Source organism: Anopheles coluzzii, chromosome X (assembly GCF_943734685.1).
Source record: "Anopheles coluzzii chromosome X, AcolN3, whole genome shotgun sequence".
NCBI classification, from domain to species: domain Eukaryota; kingdom Metazoa; phylum Arthropoda; class Insecta; order Diptera; family Culicidae; genus Anopheles; species Anopheles coluzzii.
The window spans coordinates 9,438,594-9,465,984 of NC_064669.1; the positions used below are offsets into that span (position 1 = coordinate 9,438,594).

At 48.2% G+C, this 27,391-nt stretch overlaps 3 protein-coding genes across 9 annotated transcripts in view; all 3 read left to right on the forward strand.

The window, feature by feature from the left end:
- LOC120949024 (ATP synthase lipid-binding protein, mitochondrial) overlaps positions 1-634 on the forward strand; it is a 60,518-nt gene extending 59,884 nt beyond the window's left edge. For both annotated transcript variants that reach the window (XM_049610674.1, XM_040365966.2), the window contains exon 4: positions 1-634. This exon is cut by the window's left edge and continues 455 nt beyond it. The gene's annotated coding sequence lies outside the window, so the exon portion shown is untranslated.
- Positions 635-5,546: 4,912 nt separating this feature from the next.
- LOC120948776 (eukaryotic translation initiation factor 4B) lies at positions 5,547-14,791 on the forward strand. Of its 5 annotated transcripts, none has more exons than XM_049610604.1 (5): positions 5,554-5,690; positions 9,072-10,565; positions 11,232-11,313; positions 13,663-13,831; positions 13,906-14,791. In XM_049610604.1, the coding sequence occupies exons 1-5, from the start codon at positions 5,675-5,677 to the stop codon at positions 13,960-13,962; spliced, it is 1,818 nt and encodes a 605-aa protein (XP_049466561.1). In that variant the 5' UTR covers positions 5,554-5,674; the 3' UTR covers positions 13,963-14,791. The 5 variants fall into 5 exon arrangements, with proteins under 5 accessions (XP_049466565.1, XP_049466567.1, XP_049466561.1 ...); XM_040365488.2 differs by having other exon boundaries at positions 9,075-10,565; XM_049610606.1 differs by having other exon boundaries at positions 5,556-5,690; positions 9,072-10,472.
- Positions 14,792-19,086: 4,295 nt separating this feature from the next.
- On the forward strand, positions 19,087-25,470 carry LOC120948447 (mucin-19-like). Of its 2 annotated transcripts, XM_049608846.1 has the most exons (5): positions 19,087-19,583; positions 21,301-21,460; positions 21,614-21,696; positions 21,803-23,995; positions 24,127-25,470. In XM_049608846.1, exons 4-5 carry the CDS (start codon positions 22,064-22,066, stop codon positions 24,829-24,831), a joined length of 2,637 nt encoding a protein of 878 aa, XP_049464803.1. In that variant the 5' UTR covers positions 19,087-19,583; positions 21,301-21,460; positions 21,614-21,696; positions 21,803-22,063; the 3' UTR covers positions 24,832-25,470. The 2 variants fall into 2 exon arrangements, with proteins under 2 accessions (XP_049464803.1, XP_040220709.2); XM_040364775.2 differs by lacking the exon at positions 21,301-21,460.
- Positions 25,471-27,391: the final 1,921 nt, after the last annotated feature.

Sequence of the window (27,391 nt, forward strand, 5' to 3'; positions counted from 1 at the left end):
TGCGAAAACAGAAGAAAGTGTCGATTTTAAGATAGTTCCCGTAAACACACACACACACTAAAACACACTATTAATAAGGGATAGAGCTTAGCAAGAGCAAAAAAATCGTTGCAATTATTGCATTCTTTCTTAGGAGGAATAAATAGTTACTGCAGGTTCAAAATCGATGCCGATGCCGACGACCTCTGTCTTAACAAAACCTTAGGGAGACGGGGGAAGAGCGAGAGAAAGAGAGAGCGACCCACCACCCGGCGGGGAGGTTGTGCCCGGTGTGAATGGGGGAAAAAAACGAGACAAGAGCAAACTCTAAGGTACAACCAACATGCAAACACAAAGGACACTCCACACAAACACACACCCACACAATCGCTCCTTCGTGTTCTCACGGAAGACTTTTGTGTGCGTGTGTGTGTGTACGTGTGTGTCTGAAAGCCTGAAGGATCTCGGAACAACGATAATGACCGCTTGAAAGGCAGTCACCAGGGAAAGCGTGTTCAGCACTCTCCAGGATGGCGAGGGGGCGGCGAGCTAGGAGATGGCAATGTGTGTGTGTGTCTCCTTGCCTCGCAACCCCTTTCATAGTCCTTTTTGTAGACCACATTTACCATCACGACAAAGAGCCCCCCCCCCCGTTGTAACCCCACTTTTTAGCATACGATCGCGACGCAGCCTGTTTCCCACACACAAGAAAACCCTCCATTCCGCCCTTGCCGCCAACAACGAGGCAGGTGATACCTTTCCGTGCTCCCCACGGCCGCCGCCCCCCAGGTGGTCTGTTGTGCTTGCGCGTTTTTTCTTTCGGTGCGTGAGATTTATTTTTCAAATCTTACCATTCAGTGTGTGTGTGTGTGTGCAGGGGTGGCGTGTGCGTGCGTGGTGACGCTCACATTTGGGAGGATTTGGGCGACCACTACCCACCCACAAAATGCCACCCTTCGCCCGCTCACACACACTCGTCGTTGTGGGGGGGGAGGATTTTGTTTTCTCATCCGCGGATGGGTCGGGCACGAAGGGGGGAGTGGTAAGCAGGTTGCGACGGTGAGAGGGGAGGGTGTGAGGAGTGTTGCCACCTTTCCCTGCGTTTTCAGAAGACACAAGAAAAAGAAACGCTCCAATAACATCGGAACACACAGAAGAAGAAGAAGAAAACAATTATGAGTTACAAACGCGCGCACGTTAGAAGATAAAACAAAGAAAAAGCAGCGAGTGGTGATCCATATAAAGTAAAAGAATAAAGATTGAGACTAGTTACTGGTACAAAACTGAAAAAAAAAACATGGATTTCGAGAAAAGTGTGTTTTATGTGTCCACCCCCACATCTCCCCGGACCATCACGGTGTGTGGAAATGTTGGGGAGGTCACACGTGGGGCGAAAAGAAGCATCCGAAAGTCAACAAAGTGTTAGGGTCGTGCGAAATGGGATAGGAATGCCAACCCCGAAACAATCCTACAAAAAGTGAAAAATCGCATAGGGAAAAAATCTAGTAAGAGGTTGCCTCCGATGCGTTACTACACCCATTAGTGGGGACAGCACGGTTCTGATGATTTTCCATCCACAGTTTTGCCGCTCCCTGTCACATAATCCACAATTGATTCGTTTCTTTTTGCCTCTTCAAACAACTATTGCTTTCTCCGTGTCCAACTGCAAGACAATATGTTATGTCCAAATCGCATACGGAAATCGGTAGCGAGGAAATTAGGAAAATTCCTTCGGAGAAGAAAACATATCTTCCATAAATTCCTCTGCAAACGTTCCCTTTTACCCAAAAGCGATTTCGGGGTGGTTTTGGATTTCCCCTACCCTTCCTCACCGCATTTTCATTTAACCCAATTTTGAAAGAAGGTCTTCCAATGAGCGACATACAGCTTCATGCGGTACCTTCACATACCGGGAAGGGCGAAAGCGGGAGAACACGGCTTCTCTTTCGTACCTGTGTCCCATCGTACAGCACCAGCACACACACACACACACACACACACACAAACGCAAACAATGCTGCACAGGCGGCAGCCTTCCAGTCGTTTCCACTGCTGCGTGGGACTTTAACCCTGTCACTCGCAACCAAAAAAACATCATATTTCATTAAACCGGTCTACCCGGGTAGCCAGCGACTTGGACTTGGAAATTGAATAAATCCAATTTTTAAAACTATGCGAAGATTGGTTCAACTCGCTATCTTTTTTTATTTTATGGCATTTCATTTGAAAGAATTTTCTTGGAAAAATAAATACAAAACGTAAAAAAACGTTTTTTTACTACTTTACACAATTTTCACCACAAAATGGCAGTAATGGTTTTGAGAACTGAGTATTACACGTCTTGCATACACTTTTCAGATTTTTTCACACTTTTCCACGAGTAAATAATTATCTTTTTATTATTAGTAAGTTCCATTTGAATTAAAACCGTTACATTTTGACCCTTGCTGGGAGAAAGAGACCAGCATCAAATAAATTTCACTCACAATATTTTAATTCAGTCTCTTTACAATATATATTCAAAGTAACTTATCGATTGAGACCGTGTCTTGAAGTTTTTTTGCAATTGTAGCAAATGAGCATTTTATTAAATTATGATGACGGGTCCCAAATAGCCAGAATTGCTTAAGCAGCTCATTTTGGCACGCTAAAGATCGCTGCTCTAATTCGCCTTTTGCAGTAGATAAACAGCATCAAAGTTCTATGTGGGTCTTTCAAACAGCGCCTAAGCAGCTTCCTTATGCCACGACGCCAGGGATTATTTTTCTTTGTGTTTTATTTTCAAGCAAGCGTCATCGATGAAATAAACAACAAGATTTCTTTCGTTTAAACACATTTGTATATTTTTAAATCCTTTGTATTGATGAATTACACAAAATTTTACACAATCTACTGATAATTCACAATCACTTCACTCAATATTCAATCTTCAATTAACGAATCTAACTTGTGCAGCAGCAATGAAATTATTGCCGGCGTCCGTCTTTGACACTTTGACAAGAGCCACCTTGTACCGATGTCATGCATTAAAAAGCTATAAAGTTCCACCAAGTTCAGTACCCTTTCTTAACAAGCCTTCAAGTTCCATCATGAACCCTACACATAGTGCTAATCAGCCGCAAGGTTCCAAAGAGTACCATGTGCCTGTTAAAAAGCTCCATAGTTCCGCAAAGTACCGTGTATCTGTTAATCAGCCACAAAGTACGACATCGGAACGATTTTTCGTTAAACAGCCCTAAATCAGCTATAAAGTACGAGCTGGCTATTTCCCAACGGGACAAAAGTAGAAAGCTTGGAGCAAAATAATCGTTTGTCTCCCTCTATCCTCTATACCGCGCTTGCTTGCACTCATGCGCGAGCGCAAGAGTATATTCTTTCAGAACTGAGTATTCGCAGTTCAACCCGTGCAGTGAGAATGTATGTGTTAATGTGCAGCGAAATTTGTCTCTGTATCTCATTCCCCCACCCCCAAAAACCACATTCACTCTCCGCGCACTCTTAAAATTTTGGCGCGCACGCTACATACAACACAATACAAAAGGTTGTTTTAACCGCGCGCACTGATCAAAGTCGCGATGGTTCAATCGGAACGCCGACGCTCCAAGTCAGAGATATTTGGTTTGAAGAAAAAAGTTTTTCTGATCAAATCGACAACACACACGCGACGACACACATCGTCACATCGACCGCCGTCGATGGAAGTGAGTGATGATCTAAAAATAGATCTGTGGGGCGAGTGAGAAGGGGGAGGGGCGTAGAACAAGAACGTAAGCGTGAGTGAGTCCGTCGCGTGTGCGTGTGTGTACACTCAACAACTCATTTTTTGCTCTTTCCTGGAAACCACATGTTTCTACATTCTTCTGATTTTAAGCAACAAAAGTAGAAGGGGAAGTAGAAGGCTACTTCATTTCTACTTTCCTTGCTACTTTCGAGCGTGTTGACTCGCTTGGGTTGGGGTGTGTTGTAACGGTTTTTATTCAAATCGAAACTCCTTAATCTTTTTTCTGACTCAGAGCGTTTCTACATACACCGCGACTGCTGGTGAGTGTCGGCTGTGAGATAATTGAAATCCGGTTTCTCACGCCAGTCCCAAGTGCCACAAATCCACTAAATGACTACAAAAAGAGTTCTAAACGGCTCAAGCTCTCAACCTCAAGCTAAAGCTGTCGGAGTCGACCGGAACCGTTGTAACAATATTTACTGTAGTGATATTTTTTCAGCAATACAGGGTTTCATACTTTATCTATAGACCATGGAACACCTTCCCGATTCTTTGTTAAACAATACGAAGACTACGGCATGATGCTTGAAAACGACAATTGAATTTATTGCAGGCAATACTGAATCTTCGGCACATTTATCGAACACAGTGTTCCACGCCCAGAACATGCGGTCTACCAAATTGTTTAGATGTGTAACCCGTGAGTCTTCAGTAGGCTGAAAATGCATATTTTTTCATATTTGTATCAAATAGAACATCTTAAACATAGATTGAATGCATATTTTTACAAATTAAATTAAAAAAAGTATAAGAATTTTTTTTTTATCGCATCAACTTATAATTTCCACTCTCGATTTTATCACTTATACCAGCGATTTAAAGCGCTTCAGAATACTTTCGACTGTTACAACGATTCGGGATGGCTCCAACGGCTCCGACGACTCCAGACGGTTCCAATGGCTCCAGACGGCTCCGACGGCTCCGGACGGCTCCGGCTGTCGACTAGCGGCTCCGGACGGCTCCGGCTGCTGAATAGCGGCTCCAGGCGGCTCCGGGCAGCTCCGGATGGATATTTGATTTTACAGTCGTACAAGCTTAATCTGTGACGCTTCCGAAATCTATTTCATCTGCTTTAACTAAATAAAGGATGTATTTTCTCTTCCCCTTTACACACCTCACCCTCCTTATTCAACAATTCATTTTAACTGAGTTAATAATTTCAAAACCTACCAAAAACTACCGATAAAATTTAGATGTTCCTACGAAATCCGCTTAAAACTAATCTGGCCACACTGGACGGGAATCGTGTCGTGTAGCAAACAGTGCTGCATAGGCAACAGCCTTCCAGTCGTTTCCACTGCTGCATGGGACGGTTAAATGCGTGTGAGGGTTTTTATCAAGCAGAAAAAATTAATAAAAATGATTTGGATCGTGAAAGGAAAACTGAAACAAGCGCTTAGAAACTGTAGAATGATAGATTTCGTAGTTACTCATTGATGTTTTGACAAAAAAATAAACAAGCAAATCAGTGCAATCCTAAAATCGCCCTGCAGCATTTTTGCTGCATTGACGATGATTCAAGAAACAAAAAATGTCAAAATATACAAAGCAAAAAATACACAAGCTGCTAAAAAACTGGACCCATCATGAATGTGAGCTATTGTTTTCACCGCCGAATATAGTTTTTTCATTCAACTTTATTGGGTTTTTTTTTTATTGCTCCATAATATTCCACTGCAAACAGCGTACACCATCGTGCTGCTGCATGGGCAGGCGGCCGCGTGTCACGTAGGCAAAATGCGCTGCTGTCAGCGCTGTCAAAGCTGCTTGCTCATGCTGTCACGCGCGCGCACCACATACACACGCACACAAGCACACGCACTGACACCTTCGAGCTGTCAATGTACGGTGCTTTGTTCGCTGGTAGGCAAGAATCGCCCTTTCATTATCGCTTCACCGTAGAAGTCAGTCGTAATGGCGACCGTATCAGGTAAATAAAGTGAGCAAAAGCGTAACCCACGGCGTCCCGAAAGTGCGAATCGTGCGTGACACGGTTCCCCCGCTCCTGTACCGTTTTTGAGCAATTCTGGCCTGTGGCTGTGGCAGGAAGGCTTCCTCGCTCGAGAGAAAAACCCCATCGCGATGGTTGGTCATGCTGACGAAGGGGGGAAGGAAGGGAGAGGGTGATAATGTAGCAGCCACAAACCACTCCATCCGAGCGAGCGAGCATCGGACGGGCACTTTTAGGTGAACTGAACGTGGCGTACAGCGATGCGCGCGCGTGTGCATGTGTATATGTGTACGTGACTACGTGTGTGTGTGTGCGCAAGTGGGAGCAAAATGGTGGCGCGCGAAACGGGCGCTACCGCTGGGGTGAAAGCGGCTGCTCCCGGCCCTGGAGCTTTCATGCGTCCCTTGTGAGGTTAAGTGCATTTTACGGGTTGGTCGGTATGTAAGGGAAAACGGGGGTGAGAGTAGTTGGGTGCAGATGAGGAACATTCCCGTTCGCTTGACTGTGTGTGTGTTTGTCCGTGGGGAGTGTGGCTGGGGGGCGGGACAGTAGGAGGAGCGTAAAAACTCGTTCACCTTACCGCGTGGCTAAAATTGACAAATCTCCTGTCGAACTTTCTGTACTGTGCGTGTGTGTTAGTAAATGTGTTTGTTTGGGAGTGTGTGTGCGTGTGTGTATCATTATTTTTTTGTTGCGCGTGTACGGAGTTAAGGGAAAAAAAATGGTTGGCCTGCTGCTGCTGCTCCGTTGGTCCATTTCCGTGTTCGTGTCATCTGGCAGACCCCGAAATTGTCTGCGCGGAGAAACGTCGAACCACCTGTGCACGATAATGGGGGTTTCATCTTCAATTAACCAGCCAGCGGGAGAGCACAAAAAAAATCCTCCTCAACCCCCAAACACACACGCACGCACAAACACGCACAATATGATGGCAAGGACGGTTGGTGGAACAAGTTGTGTGCCATAAGGTGGGCCAACAAAACAAGAAAAAGGGAATGGGATGATGGTACAAGAGACGAAGAAATGGTGGTCCACTTTTCCACGTCAAGAGTGTGTGTGTGCGTGCGCGCTCGCTTTCTGGAACACAATTTATATAATTGCAAATGCTGTCCAGCGGACAAAATCCGTTCCGTTCGCCACCGATTGGCAGAGCGAAGGAGGCAGAGAAAGGGGAGGGGATAAAAGGAAAGAAGAAACGCAAACTGCGCCGCCGTTTCCGGGTCGCGGGACACCATTCCACGACACACAATTGTCACAACAATCAACGAAAGCCCCCCTCTCCGCCCCGCGCTCACACACACACACACACACACACACACACACACACAGACATGCGCGCGAATGTGTGCCAACTATCTTGCAATGATCCAACGCGCACACCAACTCGGAATGTGAGCGCCCACACACACATCCACACACACCCCCAAGCACGTGCGAGCACACACACCAACGCACAGTTCGCTGGAAATCCGTCCGGAATCATGGCATCTGTTTCACTCGGGGGAAATATTACAATCATTTGGAGTGGCAGTTGAAGAAGAAAGTTGCACACATTTCGAGATGATTACGAACCAACGGTTCATTTGAATTTCAAACAACCATGGTCAGAGGAAACATGATGAAATATGCACTTTTCCACGGCATTTAAATCATTGCTTTCCGTATTTCAAGTAGGAAAATTTGCGACAATTGGATAAAAATGAAAAAGGGACAAAGCTGGATCTTTGCATTTGATGAACTTAATGTAAGGCGGCGCTCTGGTACCAATCGAACAAGGCCAACAATCACGACTCGGTTCGAAAAGCATGATTTGTCATGATCAGTGCTGCAAAATGTCACTAGCAATGTCATAAAAAATCTGACTGAAACATAATCCTTGTCAGTGTCACGTACTCAATTGTGATACTCAAAACGATTGGTGGGACCAATCCATGCTTCGTGACATTTTTGCGACTAACGCTTGGTTAGTGATGTATCATATCATGACTTTTTTTTTACTGTCATCAATTGTGCAACAATTAGTCATGACAAATTCCGGCTGAAACAAAATAGTGTCAGCGTCTGTGATGATCAGTGTTGAGACTCACGCAGTTGATGAGGTCACTTTTTTTTTGCAGCCATGTTTTGGCCAGTCATTTGGTCGCGACATATTCGGTCGGTGATCATCGCGTTGGACTCAAGCATTCGCATGTCGTGTTCGGCATGTCATGACGCACTTGCATTGAGTATCAGCCAATGAGCAACAAGCTACCACGGATATGTTCATTGTTTTCTTTGGTGAACATCACGTGATGCTCATGTCATTTTGCATTTTGCAGAACCTGTGTCAAATGATGTTAAAAACTCGGTCATTAACACATGAAACAGCACAGTTTTTGAATGTTTAATAATGTTAAATCATTATTTTAATCGAGTTGAAAAATTGCACAACAATTGGTGCAAGAAAAGCGGGCATGTACCAATTGTTGTGCTATCCCCATGCCTACAAGTTTTTCTGTCCGATAGATGTGTCATTTCGCATGGAAAATCGTATAAAAGTTGACAGGCTGAACCTTATCTTTAAAATATTAAATTTTATTAATTTTCAACACCATGTTTTCAAATTTTGTAATTGTACATTCCTTTAAAACATTCACCTTGGTGTTGAAAATCAATTTTGTTAGGTTTAACACATCTAGCACAGTTTTTGGAGTAGCACACCAATTTGGCCCACAGCACAACCATTGGTACATGGAAGAGGTTTTAAAAAACAATAAAAAAAATGTACGAAAATTAGCAATAATTCGTCTGAAAACCTCGATATTCGATTTAAGCTAATATTAAAGATACGCTATAACCTCCTGGTCCGCATTAATAGCATATATCGAGGAATACCTCTCCTCTAAAATGTAGAAATAACATACAGGATTTTCCAAGAGTTCTCACAGCTGTGAGACACTTCATTGACGTAAAATGAACGTAATGTAATGGGAATTGAGCTCTATAGCATCCCAATTGGACAAATCCAATCGGAATTTCCAAGGAGCTTGTCCAAAAAGGTTGCCATAGAGTCCAATTGCCATCCTATGAAGTTCACTTCCAACAGAAAAGAGTCAAGGAAGTGTCCCACAACAATGAGTACCCCTGGAAAATCCTGTAATGCGCACAAAGTACAGATAAATTACACGAGCGCTTCTTTCCATATTAGTGCCAAAAATTAATTAAATTAAATAAAGATTACAAAAATAAAGACCGTTAAAAGAAGGTCACACACCAATCGCACTGAGGGGCAAACAACAGCAGGGGCGCTGACTTTCATCCACTTTCATACTTGTATTAATGATGCATTTGCATTTTCCCATCTCTGTCGCCCATGATAAGCAGGAAAAAAGGGTAAAAAGGTGAAAAAAAACAACAAGCTGTCCCTGGGTGAGTTTCTTACCGATGGGAACACGGCGGTGCCGAACCAGGTGCAGGTGGCGGTGCCAGTGAAGCTCGACTGGGGCGATGACGTGGACGACGACGATGACTTCCGGGCGGTGCGCACGCAGGTGATCGCGCTGCCGACGGCGCCGCGCGCCAGCCGCATCCTGAACGACGACTCGATACCCACCAGCCCGCCGTTCTCGGTCTACGTCTCCAACCTGCCGTACGACATCAACGAGAACGATCTGTACGACATCTTCGAGAACGTGGAGATCGTGTCGATGACGTTGCCGCGCGACGACAGCGAAACCTGGCGGCTGCGCGGCTTCGGCTACATCGAGTTCGCGACGCGCAACGACCTGATGGAGGTGCTGGCGATGCCGGAACCGATGGCGCGCAACCGGCGCATCCGCATCGGCCTGTACAACGAGAGTGACAACAAGCGGCGAAACAATCGGTACGACAACTTCACGTCCGGCGACAGCGACCGCCCCTCGTCCGGCGGGAACTGGCGTGACCGGCCCGACTCCGGGGCATCGCGCCCGATGGGCGACCGGGACGGTGGGGGCATGCGCCGCCCGTACAGCAGTGGCGGGGGCGGCGGTGGTTACGGGCGCGACCGGGACCGGGACGATCGGGAGCGGCCGGCCGGCGACGGCGGCGGCAACTGGCGGCTGGGCGAGCGGCCGGCGCCCCAGTCGCCGCGGGCCCCCCGCAGCTACGATCGTGACCGCGAGGGCGGTGGTCGGGACGGCGGCGACCGTGGCAACGTGTTTCGCCGGGGGCCGGACAGTGGTCGCGGCCCGATCGGTGGTGGCGGCGGCGGCGGCGGCGGTATCATGAGACGCGATCCGGAAGTGCCGATGGAGCGGCCGAAGCTGGTGCTGCAGCCGCGCACCCTACCCCTGCCGGAGCTGCCGAAGCCGGCGGTCGAGTCGGACGACGAGTCGGAGCGGGGCGGGCGCGGGGGCGACGAGCAGCCGGCGGAGGCGGCGGAACCGCCGAAGCCGCGCCCGACCCCCGTCCCGGCGGCGAAGGTGTTCGGCGACGCGAAACCGGTCGACACGGCGGCCCGCGAGCGCGAGATCGAGGAGCGGTTACGGCAGCAGGAGGAGGAGCTGCGCCGCAAGCGGGAGGCCGAGGCGGCCGAGGAGCGCAGCAAGCGGGAAGCCGAAAAGGAGAACCTCCCGGAAGGGGGCGGCGAGCAGCAGCAGCCGGCCGCAAAGGATGGCCAGGGTGCGGCGGCGGTGGAGGGCGAGAAGCCGGCGGCCCGGGGTACCAGCGCTACCCGCGACCAGCAGCTGCAGCCGATTGCCAACTGGCGGGTGCGCAGTGCCGCCAGCGAGGAGGAGAAAGGTAAACCGAAGGCGGGGGAGGAGGACCGCATCCAGTCGCCCGCCCGGAAGCTGGGCCCGAGCGGAAAGTTTAACAGTAACAGACGCACCGCGGGTACGTACGGCAGGAGAAGGTTGGGCCGGGTTTCTGGCGGGGGTGGGCGTGTGTGTGCGTGTGCCAAGTTTTTGTTGCCCCCGCCTCGCTTGAAAGCAAAACCCGCCCACGTGCCGCCTGCTCGTATTTTTTTTTCTTTCTCGTTTTTCGGTTTTGTTGTTTTTGGAGCTGATGCTTGTTTTTGTTTTTGGTTTTAATTCTTATTCTGTTGTTTGTGTTGCGTGACACTTCACGCACACAACGATTTGCATTGCAATTATTGCATTGTTTTAACATGTTTTTCTTACATTTCCTGTTCCATTCTCGCTAACCACGATTCAAGCACGATTTGTTTTGGTTTGTTTGCTTATTTTTGTTTTTGTTTTCATATTTCAAATCCCTTGTTTGCTCTTTTTTATCATTTACTAATTTAATTTCCTCATTTTGACAGTTTTTTTTGCATTACTGCCATCAGCTCTCTTCCTCCACTCTCTTGCAATCGTTGCATTTCCCTCGAGCTTGTTTTAATCTGCTGTTACTGCAAATGCCGCGTTGTTGTTATTTGCCGCAGTTTTGTGTTGGCTCGTTTTTTTTGCATTTCCTGCCTTTGAAACGCTTTTCCCTTATTAATGTTGTTTTTTTGTTCTCTCTCTCTCTTCTCTATGGCCTTCCATAACGGACCATTAGACGATCGCCGAACGGACAATCGAGATCATCGGGATAACCGTGGCATGAATCGCCCATCTTACAACGGAACTGGCTACAATCGGTAAGTACTTTGCCTAGCAGTAGTAGCAGTAGTGGTTGCCGCTTATGACTTGCTTGCTTGGATTATATTCATTACACCCTCTCCCTGTCGGCTCTGCGTGTGTGTTTGTCATTCGTTCTCGCATCACGTTTAATGATTTTATTCTTTCTTTTGTCTTTCGTTCCGTTTTACAGTAGGATTTTGTACTGCCTTTAACTTTAACCGTTGAAACCATTGTAACATCTGGGTATTGTCACTCACTTTTCAACCATTGTAACACTCATGTAATTTTCCCGTGTCATTTTGTAGGACATGTGATGTAAAAGTAATTTGTGCACGTCGTAATTAACAAAAAAAACAGAAAACACAAAAAAAATACAAAAACCTAAAAAGATAACCAAAAAAAAACAACAAAATACAAAAAAAAAACATAAAAACACAAAAAAAAACAAAAAAAAAACACAAAACAGCCAAAAAACACATTTAACATGCCGCTCAAAGTACGAGAATTTCTGGCGGTTACTTCAATGTAAATGCGTTTTTTTGTTGCTGTTTTTCTTGGCTCTAGACGATTTTACGCCAACATCATCATAAATCGCACGAAAAAAAAAAAACATTTAAAAATCATACCGCCTTATATATTAACACTTCGCAGTACTTCCCGTACTCAGATTGAGCGTTAGGTAGTGTTAGGCTTTTTGCGGCTCTTTCATACGAGGAAACGTAGACAATTCCAGCAAATGCGGTAACGAACTCTCTTTCATCTTTGGCTTTTCAACCTACAACCTTATAAAATATTCTTCATGTAAAGCACACGCAAACAAACTCCTCGTTAAGAACCTCAGGACACGAATTTGCTTAAAGCGCCGGCGGCGGGTACACCCATCATTCGTAGAGTCGTGTAATCCATCCAACGCGAGAACAAACGCGGGGTTGTGTTGCGGGAACCAACGCATCTTCAATCAACAACACCGTGTGCGAAAGAACTTGTGGCACCAGTAGATTGGACCTGCGCTGGCAGCAAACGCATCTATCCACCGAAACACACCGAAGTTTCCTCCTGCCGCAAGTGAAAACCGAACCCACATCCACCCAAAGCTCAATCTTCAATCAACCGACGGCGCGAGCAGTTACACACTCTTACGAATGCATGGCGTCGTTCCCGGTTTTTTTTTTCTCGGGAGAATGATTCCATTTTTTTTTCTTTTGTGAATTCAAATTGCGTGGAAATTAACTGAACTGAAAATTTGTCCCCCTAAAGAAGGGTTTTTGCGTCACAACAAAATAAACACAGAACTATGCTGAGTAGGTTTCATGCTGAAAGTTTGCTTTTACTAAGAAATATCCCTCGTCGGTGTCGTCCAACGCCAGTGCTGCAACATGTCATGAGCATCACGAGATGTGAACAGTGCTGCCAAATGCCACTGTTTAAGTCACCCACACACGCATGACTGAAACGAATATTTAAGTCAGCTCTCGTACACAACTGAGATGATCAGGGGTGAGATCAATCACATGTTTAGTGACATTTTTGTTAGCACCCATCTCTTGGTCACTCACTTGGTCATGAAGTTTTTGTTCGGTGTTTGGGACCCTGTTGCTTGGGACCATCTGCACGCCCCGCATATCTCTCATGACTGTCATGACGATCACCGGCAGAAAATGTAGCGACCAAGCATGTGATGGTCGCATCAACTGCGTGAGTCTCACCTCTGATCATGACAGTAAAGCTCGTGAGGCTGATATGACGTGATACCACGTCAGAATTTGACTTGACTTGACAGCAACAAAAAAGTCATGACAATAGTGACTGCCCAAGCGATGGTCTCCAAAATGTCACGAATCGTGTATTGGTCACACCGATCGTTTTGAATCATCACCACTGGCCATCACAATTGAGTACGTGACGCTGGCATGGTTTTTGTTACTGTCGTAGTTATGACGTTATGACATTGACACAGTGACATTTTGCAGCACTGGTCAAACGCTTTGTTTTGCAAACACTTGTCACTGCCCTTCGTAGGTTGGCTCCTCGTGTACATCTTGCTCTTTTGTGTTAGGTGTGCATTTAGTTATTTGAACACATTATTTTTTATTATTTTGCCAAGGTAAGCGCTCATAGAAAATAACCATTATCGAGAAGAAGAAGAAAAAAATGCACGCATACTGTGCTGCTTCCATGTATTGCTTTGCTAAACTAATCCTAACGAGATAGTAGTAGTAGCTTGATAGTAACAAACAAACAGTATCCCCTTTGGTGCATGTACATTTTTTTTAAATATATTTTTAAGAAAAGAACTTTTGTAACACTTTTTTCCATTCTCTCTCTCTCTCACTCTCGCGCGTGCTTTCCTTAACACCGTCCTGCAGCGACAACGAGCGTGGTGGACGTGACCGAGCCCAGCCGCCCCGCGACACGCACCGCAACGGCGACGGCAAGGAGCGGCGCGACGCACCGAAACCGGCCGAAAAGGAGAGGGAAGGCGTACCGAAACCACTGGAGGAGCGAATGCCCAAGTTCCAAGAGCCTACTGGACCGGTAATGATACCACTCTCCCCCTCACACACACACGTTCCTCACGTTTTTGTTCTTTCTTTTTTTTTGTTTGGCAGAATCTTCAGATGAAGAACACTTTCGAAGGATTGTCAGCGGATGAAATTGATGACTGAAAAAATACCAAAACCACCACAAGCTCCATCACCAGTTGACCTCCCGAAAGGTGGAAAAAAAGAGAAACAAGTTTACAGAAGAAGAAGAAGACGACGAAGAAGAGGAAGCAGCAGGTAGAAGAAAAAGACGAAGAAGAGAAAAGGGCTACTAGTGAAGGAAAGGGAAGACAGCCAGAGAACAGCATAAGACACACTCCCACACACACACATACATATACACACACACACGTATATATAGATATGAACATTCAGCCCGGTCGGCCAGGGGGAGATTTTTTTAGGGGCTGTGAATTGCCACGCGCGCACTCGCTGACCCCCCCCCCCCCCCCCTCTACGCGCCGCTCTACTTTGCTCTGGGCTGGGCTCTAGCATATTGCTCTAATTTTTTTGTTTTTTTATAGTTTGATATTTTCGGCAACGTTTGTTTAAAAGTAAATCGTGCAGCGAAGAGAAAGCAGAATATTGAGCAGAAGCAGCAGCAGCAGCAGCAGTAGCATTTTTTTGTTTGTTTGTTTATGTTTTGTTTTTCGCCTATATTCATTTATTACGACACGGAAAGCGAAACAAAGGAAAGGAAAGGAAACAAGGACAGACACACATACACACACACAGGCGTAAGGTGTGTGTGTGTGTAGTGTAAAGAGAGAAGAGAAAACAGGAATGAAAAAACACTTTAACTTAGAAAAAATACACACACCCTTAGACACTTTAACACACACACACACATATATATAAACACTCTCGTGTGTGCATAAGATTTAATGATCATTCTGCTTTATAAGAAAAAAAAGAAACAAACAAACAATTCTAATAAATGTCTAAGACAAGACTCTTTCTCGGCAAAACTCCTCCCACGGCTGCTCCACCACTAACCCACACACACATACACACACACACACACACACACACACACACACACACACACGAAGAGGGCAAAGACTGACTGTGCGTGCGAGTGGCTGACTGTGTTTGTGTGTGTGTGTGTGCGTGTGTGCGTGCGTGCGTTTGTATGTGCATTGGCCGAGGATCGCAAGTACCGCATCGCAGGAGGAAAAGCTCAGAGAACCGCAAATGAATTCAGGCCAATAATTGTGGAGCCAATATTAAGCAAAAATAAGGGATTGACGAGCGGAGAAAGAGACAGAGAAAGAGAGATAGAGGTGAGACAAGATTAGCTAAACAAAAACAAAACAAAAAAATAGAGATACACAAGCAGTGAATAACGCAAAATAAAGGGTGCGCCTTAAAACGCTTTAGAGTAGGACAATTTAAGTACCCAAAACCGCTCAAACCCCGCTGTCTCTCTCTCTCTCTCCCTCTCTCTTTCTCTCTCTCCCGCCCCCTCTCAAAGGTGGGAAAGATCGAGAGCGCGGTAAAATCATGTGAAAATCGGTGTGACGCAAACAAAACGACTATTTTACTTCAGTTGTTTTCTCTCTCTCTCTCTCTCTTTCCCTTTGGGCGCCACAACCCCATTGTCGGTTGTCAGTGACACTTTAATTAATTACCTATCCAGCAGAGGATAATTTCAGTTCGTTCTGCATATAAGCAGGATTCGGTCCACACACACACACACACACACGGGGCTTTAACCCATGACGGGCGTGTTGTAAAATGGCGTGTGCGAGTTGACGATTGTGCCGGATAGTTTTTTTTTTAAATTATTATTTACAATACGAATGCTCCTTTGCGCGTTAAAGGTATGCTGCACACCGACACACGCACGCACACAATCACAGAACTCTTTAGTAGGTCAGTTTTTTTTTTTTGCAAAAATTAATAACAAGTCTGTCTGATGGAGGGGGGGGGGGAATGATCGCGCAGGGAAAACCCACAACGCCCCCTCCCCATCCCATTTCTACAAAACAATAAGATATGAATGGTGTGTGTTTGTGTATGTGTGCGTGCGTGTGTGTGTGTACCACTTTAAAGTTATTTATTAAAGGGCTTTTTTCTCTCTTTTTGCTGGGCGTGTTTCGTTTCATCTCTCTCTTGCCCTCCCTCGTTCCCCATCTGCTCTGTTGACTAGGTAAAAGTTTCCACAGTTTCGTCCCCTTTCCTTCCCCTTCCCCCCACCCCACCCATCATTCCTTCCAGGCATCAATCGTCGAATATTATAGGGGTGCAGTAGGATAAATGCGTGTATGGAAATTATTTCAACATATGTAACCTTCGCTTCATGTAATCAACGCCATCCCCATCCCCCTTCCAGTCTCTTTTTCGAAATAAAAAAGTAAAATGCGCACGACGCACATACACCCACACACACACACGCGCTGTGCTAGCCACAGGAGAGGTGGTGGGTGGTGGTGTGCGGTGAATCGGAGCTTATTCGTTGTTGGTCCGTGAATAAAAGCATTCCATGATGACTGTATCTGAGTGTTCTTCTTCTTCTTTTTTTCTTAGTTATAAAAAGTTTATATAATCACCCTGACAGCCGAGCGGTGGTGAAGGTGCGCGTACGGTACACGGCACACGGCACGTGGCCGTTTGCGCATTCAAACTGACCGTTGGGGCCGCTAGAGTTTGTGCGTACAATTTAAACTCGCTTTGGTAGAAGTACGACGAGCTGGCCGAACGGAGCAGGACGGGAAAATGAGTTTTTTTTAAACAAAGAAAAGCGTACTAGCTTAATCGAAAATCCTTTTTTGCAAGGTAAACAACACATGTTGGTGCGCGAACGAAATGTGCCCTTTCGTGCTGTCAGATCAGGTGCAGTACCAGCATGACACATATGTCCTCATCCCATCTGCATTTGATATGTGTCACACACACACACAACCCTACTACTGAGGGGTGGGGTGCAGGAAGCTCAATAAAACATATGTTTTAACGCTTCTAGCGCATCAACAATCGATTGCGGCTCCAGGTGTGCGCTTCCAGTCGCATCGGGCTGCGTTTTGTTCCCGCGACAGGGGCGAGAAGTACATGGTAATTGAAGAAAAAGGGTGTTATTGGCAGGCAAAACGTCTCTACAAATCTCGCCACCCTCCCTCTTACTCCCGCTAGATGCAGTACTAGAGGAGAGGCTGTCGGCAAGGCGCGCCCCAATCAGCAAAACCGAAGCTATTGCAAAGCCGAGTGTGTGCCAAAGCGAGAGAGCATGTCTTCGCTCTCTCTCTCTCTCTTTCTTTAGATTTTGGACGGCACAACGCCACTCGTGTAGTCTGGCCAAAAATGATTGACGAAAAAGGGGTGAAGGGGAAATGCATGCATTTGCATGCGGATTCCGCTGGGCCGGGTCTAGCCATCTCTTTCCATCTGCCAATATTTTTCTGCTATCGCGCTCATCCGGATGTTTGTCTCCGGAGTGTCAGTTTGACCACAACTTTCGCCGTGGAAGAAGACATTTGCAGAATGTGCTGGAGTGATGTGTGATTTCTTGTGTTCCACTTGTGTACTTCCCTTGTTTGCGTCTTTTTTTTCAACTTCAATTTCAATTTTCACGTTTTTTTAATGTCAGTTTGGAAAGGTTAAACAATACCTACACCTATAATTACCTGATCTAATATTAATTGTAAACTAGTGAGTGAAGAATTCTAAAAGTAAAGAAATAATATTCTGAGGTAGTAACAAAGCATTTAATAATGACGAGAGCTGATACGAACGCTAAGATTGATGGAGGGGAGAATAAGAATATCACGGGATGGAAGGGTAAGAGGCTTGATTAAATGCACGAATACAAGTAAGGAAGGGGTCGTTGGATCCGACCACAGTACGACGATAAACCACATTCAAAGTATTACGCACTCTCAGTTGACGTGTAGATGCATAAAAATCCAGTGATCCTAGGAGTGTCGGTGCATCAATGCTGCCATCAAGAATTTGGGAGATGAAGCGAGCGTGTGGTGCATCACGTCGATTTTCCAGAGAATCAAACTCTTTGTTTTGTGCCGTGTTCCTTTTTCATCTTCAATTGTGGAATGATTTATCCGTGTAAGTTTTTAAGGTAAGTTGGTTGTGCTCGTGCTTCAATGGGTACATTCAACTAAAGTTTGTCGTCTTAAATGTTAAGGGTCACATATTAATCGACGGCTACCTGCTGGCCTCGCGAATAACGTGCAAAATGATCGACGGAGGCAAAACGATGACCAGTCGATGATATTCTGGGGCGGTGGATAGAAGGAAGAACGAGTGCCCAAGTGCCACAAATCCACTAAACGATCACTAAACGGCTTCTAAACGACTCAAGCACACTACCTAAACGGAATATAGAAAGACTTCGTTTAGCAGATGGCAAACGACTCATGCATTCTAAAAATAGCGAAAAAGCTGGTGGCGCTCTCTGTTGGTGGGATACCTCAACTAGTTGAGCTTCATCGCTTGCAGGAGAGCTTTCTCATTTCCTCTGTACTGTTGTATGGTTTCGCATTGAAGTTATGCATCGCTAGAACTAGAACGGCGATACAATTGTTTAAATACTAAACTCCAATGGAAACCACCAGCACTGAAGCAAGTGAGATTTGAGTAATGGTCGTTGGTGTTGATACCCACATATCTGACCACACGACCATTCATATAGATTTTTGCTCGGAAAGTTAGAAGGCTATATAGGTCATGATAAGATGAAACTTGTCGAAACAGATTGCAAGAAAAGGATAGCAATATAATGATGAGTTGTAATACGCCATCTATTGATCAAACCAATGAAGCTGTGGAGCTTTCATTTTTTTTCTATGGATATTCAATTTTCCAGTCGTTTAAGCTTAATCTGTGGCGCTTGGGGTGAAAATGGGTAACGAAACGTATGCCAAAACGCATGTGGAAAGAGTAAGAAAACAGTTCAGAAAACAGTGTGCATAATGCAACCAGAAATGGTGTCACTAACGGCAACCATTAATCCGAAAATATGGGTGCGGGACAAATACATTTGTATGCGTGAGCAGGACCTGCGCCCCAAGCATTTGAATGTGTGCGTGAAGGTCGGTTTGTGCCGTGCTGAAAGTTGTTTACCTTAGCTGCTGCTAGTGTAAACACTAGAGGAAATCTTATGGGCAATGTTTTTTTACGCGAGCCGCCCTCGGCAATTGTTGGTTGGGACGCGCGGACAAATCGGGCAGCCCCGAGCTCGCCCGAGCGCGTACGGCGAAGCCGAACGCCACCAATCCGACCGGGCGATGACGTGCGCACGGCGTGCGGCCACAGCCAATCGGAACGCTCGGATGTTGCACAACGAAAATAGCTCGGCTGGGGCAATCGCGCGCGCGAAAAGGTTTTTTACGTACCTTGGAAGGGGGCCCTGGGACCTACGCTCCATGGGCCGGGCCCGTCATTACCGCTGGTGAACAGTACGTGGACGGATCGACGCGCATCGAACACTCTCGCGCTGCCCGAGAGTGTGAACCAATTTGTGGTTTCTTCTTTTTGGTTTTTGTTTTAAATTGTGGTGTTTGCTGGCTCCATTGCCCTTTTACTGTGACCTCTGCATACTGCGGTGTACTCAAGCGTGTGCGTGTGTGAATAGTTGGAGTGAAGCAAGTCCCTCCCCCCCCGGACCCGGTGGTCACCGAGGGAGCACCCAATCTACAGCATCGATCAACCTCCAGATATTATCAATTTGTGCCAACGGGGCCACCTCACTTCCGGTTGAAATAGACGACACCTAGCAACTACATTACAGAGTAAGTGGATCCGCATATGTGTGTGTGTGTGTATGAGAGTGTTTGTGACCTAAAAAACGCAACTCATGGTCGACCGATTATATGCGCCGTTACTTTCGAATGGAGCGAAAAAAGGAAACGTTACCTCCTTCCCGCCTTTGCTAGACATTTCCACCCTCAACAAAGCACTCCAGGAACGCCACAAATTCCACAAACCATCCCCGTGGATCGCACTTTGCCATTTCCAGCTTCCCCGAATGACATACCCGAACATACATGGGTGTGTGTGTGTGTGTGTGTGCGTGTTTTTTTCGAGAAGATTCGGGAAGATTCAAGCGACACTAGAAACATTTGCTCGCAGCGGTCTCCTTCCCCAGGGAGCTCCGGGAACCATTTTTTTTCAAGGACGAATTTTCCTTTCCCATTGAGGGCGTGGGAAGGGGGTGGGGCAGGGGGATTGTTCGGGGGTTGACAAAATACGCATCCTTCACTGCATGCTGAGGGGGGGGGGGGGGGTGAGAGACTTCCAAAGGGAGCGCCGCACGGGTTTCGTGACTGATTGACGTCAGCGCGCAGTCCAAGATGGCGCAGCTTGTTTTTGTGTACACGCGCGCGGTGTGTGGCGGTGTTTCTAGAAATTTCGGCGACCGCCATCTTCCATCTCGCTTTTGCCGCCTTTCAATGCCTAAAATGGGGGAATTTTGCTATGGCGATGGGGGCGTGCGGGGCAGGGGGTTGCCACTGCTCGGTTTTTATGCTGTTTGTTAACACATTCTCCCTCCCCATCCCCCCCCTTCACACCCTCCCCGACAATCCAAGGGCTATCTGTCCAAGGTCCTGACGGCAATTTGACATCTCTTTGCTCTACGATTGCGTGTGTATGTGTGTGTGTGTATGCGTGCTGATTGCACACCTAAATTAATTACCCCGCCCGCCACCATTCCAACCGGTTTTTAGCACCATGTTAGCATCCCTCCCCCCTTTGGAGCTCTTTTTTTTAAGCGAGCGTCTCTTTCGGCACGTTTTCGCCATTTTCTCACCGTGGTAGACGCGCGCCGCAAAGATCTTTCTGGAACGTTCGCACACACGCGCGCATCTGGCTGAGACCTTCGGCAGAGAGAAGGGAGGAGGGGGGGGGTGGGAAGTTCACTGATATTTGTCTCCGTTTATGTTATTTTTTGTTTTCTCTCCCTCCAATGGCGGTGGTTAGCACATTTCTGATTATCTCTTTTTTTTCTTTTTTAACTCTTGTTGTTGTTGTCGCGCCTCAGCCGTAAATTCGTGTTCGTGATCCGAAGGTTCACAACCTGTTAGACCAGTTTGGGAGCAAGCAAAAAAAAAAAAAAAAGAGGCCAAATGTCGCTGACGCAACACAGCGCGTTCTAGAACGTTTTCGTGTTGCGGGCGGCGTGTCGCACGCGCGTGGCAGTAGTTTCGGTGGGAGCTTTTTATTTTTAATCCCCTTTTCTAATGGTGGATCTGATTTATGGGACCCGCCCCATTAGACCCATTAGCAGGGGAGGGAGGGTGAGTTTTTTTAACCTGAACAGAAGCAATCCAAAAACAGCAGAAAGAAAAAGAAGTAGAGTGGTCGCTTCCGGGCGGGATGCGGTCGCTTATCTTATCTTCGGGTTGACTGGTGCGACGCGACACAAGCGCTCCTCGTAATGGTGATGCGGCTTTGCGACAAAACCTACAGCCATCATCTCTCTCTCTCTCTCTCGCACACATACACCAGAGATATTGGAAATACCACTCAGCACAGGCAACAGGCACTGCACGTTTGCGATAAGCGGTGATTCCCTCGCAGTATCTACTGAAGTGTGCACCACGCCAGTTCGTCCATTTTGTCTCGGCGCACGGCACCTGCAGCGTATAAACCCGCTGACGCAAAACAGGTACAACTGGATGTATCTGATGCGCGTTTGTGTGTGTGTTTGTGTGTTTTATTTAACCTGAAAGAAACCCCCTGCTGTTGGGATTCGCCGCCGTGAAGGTGAACACTGCAAGGTACTAAACGCCACTTTCCGCCATCTTGTTTTTCGTTTCAGGTTGAGGGCTGGCAACTCTCAACTCATCTCGGGGCGTTATCTAAAGCGTTAAAATTTCAGTGGAATTAAACGGTGAATTTATCGTAAGTATCAACTCAACCCTTCCCTTCTCCCCCCCCCCCCCCACACACTCTTTCGCGAATGTTCGCTTACGCTTCGTCTTGTTCTTCGCCCCTTCCCCGCAACCAGTCACTATCCCGATGGCACAAGCAACTGAGTTCGTCAACGACTGCCGCTCATGGCGAGAAATCCTGTCGGCGAAGTCGTGCGTCGGCCGCGGTGCCGACGGCGCCCGACCAGCGCCTGGAAGAGACGATCTTCTTTTACGGAGGCCTAGTCAACCGGAGCGATCGGAATGCGTACTCGCCGCTGGACGAGCCACTGCTGCTGCTGCACGCCGCCGCACCGCCGGAGGACGAGGCGGCCGGCTGGCTGAACACCACGACCACGATGCTGTGCTCGCCGGGGGCGTCGGCTGGCGCGGCCGACGCCAGCACCGACGCGGCCTGGTGGTCGCCGGGAAAGGGCCGGATGGACGTGGGGCGCACCAGCGCTACAACAGGTGAACGGTCGCCGGGCGACGGGCCACGGACGGCAGCACCCGGCTGCCGGAATGAGTTTGACAAAGCAACCAGCGCGAGCTTCAGTGGTGCTGAGGCGAGCATAACTGTACACGACGTATGTAATAAGAGCGGCGGCAGCGGCAGCAGCAACGGCGGCAGCGGCCGCCACCACGACAGTAGCGGCGGCTGCGGCGGCCAGTTTTCTAGCGGAGCACGGAGCCATGTGGCCCCGGGCAGCTGCAGCGGTGGTGGGACCGCTGCAGCCGCCACTCCCGCCGGTGCGCCCGCAGCAGTGCGGCAGCACCAGCCCACCAGCATCATCTCCCCCAAGAAACCGTGCGACTACAGTAGCATCATTAGCGTTAGAAGCAGTAGCAGTAATAGCAATAGAGGAGGCGGCGGCGGCGGCGGCGGCGGCCGGCCGTACGGGCCACAGTCGTACGGTGGCGGTCCGGGGTCCACCACCCCCACCACCACCACCAACACCGCCGCCCTAGCCACAGCCCTGTCACCACCAACACCACCACCATCACTACTACTACCGGACATCGACTGGACGAACGAGACGTGCCTGGGCGGTGCCGGGACCGATCACGACTTTACCAACACGATCGTCGACGGTCCCGCCGGCCACCATCTCTGGTTGCGTTCGCCGACCGCCAGCAGCAGCAGCAGCAACATCACCGACACCGAGCTCGAGCGCAGCCTGGACGAGTACCAGCATGTCCGGGGCATGGGGCCGGCCCGCACCGCGCTCGAGACGAGCATCGACTGCGCGAACCTGCTCGACGAGCTGCAGGTCGAGCTGGCGCAGCCGGCCCTCGCCCTCAGCTCGCCCGTGTCGCTGCACGAGGAGATCGAGCAGCTGTCGAGCGCGTTCGACTGCGACGCCTCCAACCATCTGGTGTCGACGGTCACGGCCGAGCCGGTGGCCGCCGCCGCCGCCGGCGCCCTCCCATTTCTCGGGCTGGCCGCCGACGACACTGAACCGATCTCGCTCAACATACTCAAGTGGCTGCAGGAGGACATCTCGACCGGGCTGCTGCCGGAGCAGCAACCGCCGCACCAACCATCGCCCGCCCCGGACCTGTTCGAGCAGAGCCTCGACCAAATACACAACATCACCGGGCTTGCCCGGCTCGGCAACAAGGCGGCGGCGGCGGCGAGTCGACGTATCGGTGCTACCAACGCTACTACTGCTGCTGTAACGAACACAACGACGACCACAACGACGACGACGCACAGTGCGGATCCGCAGCGCGACCACAACTACTTCGCCATGAAGCGACGCCTCCAGCAGGAGGAAGAGGAGGAGGTGGAGGCGCAGGAGGAGGAGGAGGAGCAGGAGGAGATTCGCATCAGCAAGACCAGCAGCAGCAAGATGCCCCGGCTCGCCAGCGACGAAGGCCGGTGGGCGACGGCCGGCGAGAGCACGATCTTCTCAGCGCCACCCGCCACCAATACGATCTGCAAACAGCTGCATCAACAACAACAACAACAACAACAGACGACGAACGCAATGGGCAGGAAGCTGTCCTCCCTTGCCAGCCGCAAGGCGGCCACACTCGCCATCAACGTGAGCCACAAGACGAGCGAAGCGGCCCCGGCACACTCCACCATCAATGGGCAGGCGCTGGCAGCACTGCTGCAGACGACGACGACGACGACTACTACGACGACGCCCAGTACCTACGAGCCGTCGCTACGCGTGCCGCCGCTAGCAGCGGCCGCCACACTCAACACGCCCGACCTCACCAACGACATACTAGATTTGGAAGATGAAAAGTTTGATCTGCTGTCGTTCATCGACACCAATGACGTAAGTGTCGTGGTAGTAGTAATAATAGTAGAAGAAGTAGCAACGTGACAGTGTGCCTAACATTCGCTCTCTCTCTCTCTCTCTCTCTCTCTCTCTCTCTCTCTCTCTTTCTTTCTTTCTAAAAAAAACAGGAATCGTTAGAATTTAACCCCTACCACGCGACCGTCGAGGAGAAGCCGACGCTAGAGCTGCTGGCGTCGCCGGCCGCCATTACGCCGGCGGGACGGACGCGCACCATCCTCGCGCCGAAGCAGCCACCGCAGAAGAAGGAGGGAGGCAGCGATGCCGAGCGGCAGATCTGCCAGCTGCTGACGCTGGACAGCCTGCGGCAGCTGACGAGCGCCGCCGAGGATGTGGCGAACCGGGCGGCCGCCGGCAGTACCAGCGCGTCCCCTACCGGCGGCAGCAACCAACACCACGGCGGCAGCATCGGGCGGCGTACCAATGCGAGCAGCAGCGCGTGCAGCATCGGGTCCCGCTCGTCCGCGTCGTCCGTGTGCGGCGACTCGGGCTCGGACGTGTCGTCCAGCACCACCAACACCACCGCCAAGACGCCGAAGCGGCGGGGCCGCCCGCCCAAGCAGGCCGGCACCGTGCGGGACCGGTCGCAGTACCAGCATCTGAGCGAGGCCGACTGGCGCTACCGGGAGCAGCGGGACAAGAACAACGAGGCGTCCCGGAAGTCGCGCATCAACCGGAAGGACCGCGAGCTGAAGCTGGAGCTGGAGGCGGACCGGCTGAGCGCCCAGCACCAGAAGCTGTCGTACGAGGAGCGCCGCCTGCAGCAGGACTGCCAGCGGTGGCGCAAGGCGGTCATGAAGCTGGCCCTGCTGTAAACCCGCTGGCTGTTGTTTTTTTGTTGCTGTGAGGTTAGGTCGCGAGGGAGGGGTTTTTGTTTTGCTCCCTGCTTTTATATATACATATTGTTTAGTACTAATCTTAAGGCCACTAACATATATAGGCCACCTACCGTTATCAACGCGGCGCCATTTTGCTGCGAACACGTGGTTGTTTCGTGCGCCATTGTTTCTCTGCGGGGCGTGTGAGATAACCACCGACAACAAGTGGGCGATTATCGATTTTCTGTACGTCAGTACCTTGTTTTTTTCTTTCTCTCTTCTCAATTGCGCCCACGTGCAATCCTAACCCCCTAATGTTTCCCAAGCCCCGCAGTGAGCGTGGTTTTAACCTAAAATGGCGGCGACGCGCAGTGCCGTTTATCTCGTTGTTGCCCCGGTTTCTCTGTTTTCTGTCGAATAACGCACGAATACACGTTTCGGTACGGCAGTTTTGTTTGGTAGGAATAATCTCTTATTCTTTTCTTATTGTGGGGCTTGTATTTTGTTTTGTTTTCATTTCTTCTACTATGCCCCACGTCTGCTTGGTGGGTTAGTTGTACCCGGTGGTGGTTTTAACACTATGTACTCTGCACAGATTTTAAAGTAAAGAACGTTTTACGTCCTGTAATCAACTAACCGTAGTAATTAGCTGTTTAAAAGAAACAGAGAAAAAACACACATATAAGATGATAATTGCTTGTGACGGCCGCGGAAGCCTCCAACAGGCTTGTTTGCATCGTTGTGCATTGCTATTTTAAACATCTTCTTGTATCAATAAAGGCAGAATTGCCACAAAAAAAAAAACATCCCACATGTTTTGTTATTTTTTATTCCGCTGTTCGTATATTACCACTGCACACGTGTCAATCTTTCGAGGCAACTGTCTCGGAGGGATGAGGAAAAAAAACAGCACTTCAAGGTTTTCTATCTCTCCGAACCCGAAAAAAAATCCTCCGTGTGCGTGTCAGAAAATGTTAACCTCGAGCCCGGTAAAGCCCTTGGTAAAGGGCCGCCCAGGGGAGGATGGAGGCAAAGACAACCCTTCCCCCCCAAAAAACAAAAACCGCAGACAACAACCGCCCTTGAACCTGCGCGCTGCGGACGTGGTGCGTGACAAACAACATCTTCTCGTTCTCTATTGCGTATTGCGCGGCTCGAAAAGGGCAGCTGAAGGTCGTGACCAAAACAAACGCCCCGAAAAAAAACGTCTGCGCCATAACATACGACAGTGGCTCACAGTCAAAGTAGTGGGGATGTATGTTTTTTTTTATTCTTCCATATTCGTTTAAAGCAATAATAGGGAAGGTAAAGGTTTGATGTGTGAATTTTTAATTTGATACATGAATATTTAAACCCAACCTTTGTTTACCACGTGCGCTCTTGTGGAAGGGTTTCATCCAAACGTTTTTGGACTGATGATAAATTAGACGCAGATGAGGTGCTGCCGTCCCTACCGTCTCTGGAGGCGCTCACTGATTTTGATACTGATAGTGTTATTGGCTCTGCTATCTTGGAAGGGACAATCGTACCTACAGACAATGTCTGTGAAAACGCGGAAGTAAATTGTTGAGGTAATTAGTACCTTTTACAGTTGACACAGCCTCCTGAAGACCTGAAGACCAGAAGAGCACACCGGCTCGATGAGGCTCTAAATAATGCTGGCAATATCTACTCTTAGTTTTTTACTTTTATTCGACTTTGACTGTCTAATTTCGAATTCGATTGTTGTTTTTTTTTCGGAAAACTTCCTGTGTGCGTCTTTTAGAACTCTTCCGAGCTATGCTCATGCAAAAAATCAAATCGATATCAGATCGAAAACCCTCGGAAAGCCATGCACAAATGAGAAGAAAAGGTATTGAACTTGCCAATGATGACCAATATGGATCTCAAATCGTTTAATATCAGTTATTAGCAGTCAACTGTGTTGGGAGGTCATCTGCGTATTACATAACCTAGACCAGGCGCTATACGACCTAATTTTTGGTCTAATTCTGAAAAGAGTGTTACTGTTATTCATAATTTCAAATTTATTACATCTTTTAGGAGTATCACAAATGAAGCAGTAGAAAAAAAAATATTACCATTAAAGACCAATTTGTCCCAAGTGTTATTCATCATTAGTTGGATAGAACAAATAACTGCTTCGAATTGTTTCAAAAGTTTTCATCCAGGCTTGGTTACAAAGCATGTTTAGACATGTGATAACGTAAATCGTATCCTCAGACAGTTCTTAATGGATAAGCACTCTCCATAACATTGTAGACACCCTCGCAACAATCCTAATCATTAATGCTACTTCTGGATTTCATTGGGATTAAAAAAAAACATGAATCATATTTTTTTGGTACAGGACCCAAAACAAAAAGGAAGGAAGTGAGGACTTCTCCTCATTGTTATATAGAAATATCTCCCAACCATTCATTTATTTCCCGCCATTTATTTGTAGTAATTATGGAACTGCCTAGATAAACCACCAAAATCTGCCACATTACATAATCCCTCAGTACTTCTTATTAAAATTCTAATAACTTAAAGATTATGAATGACAATAATTCCC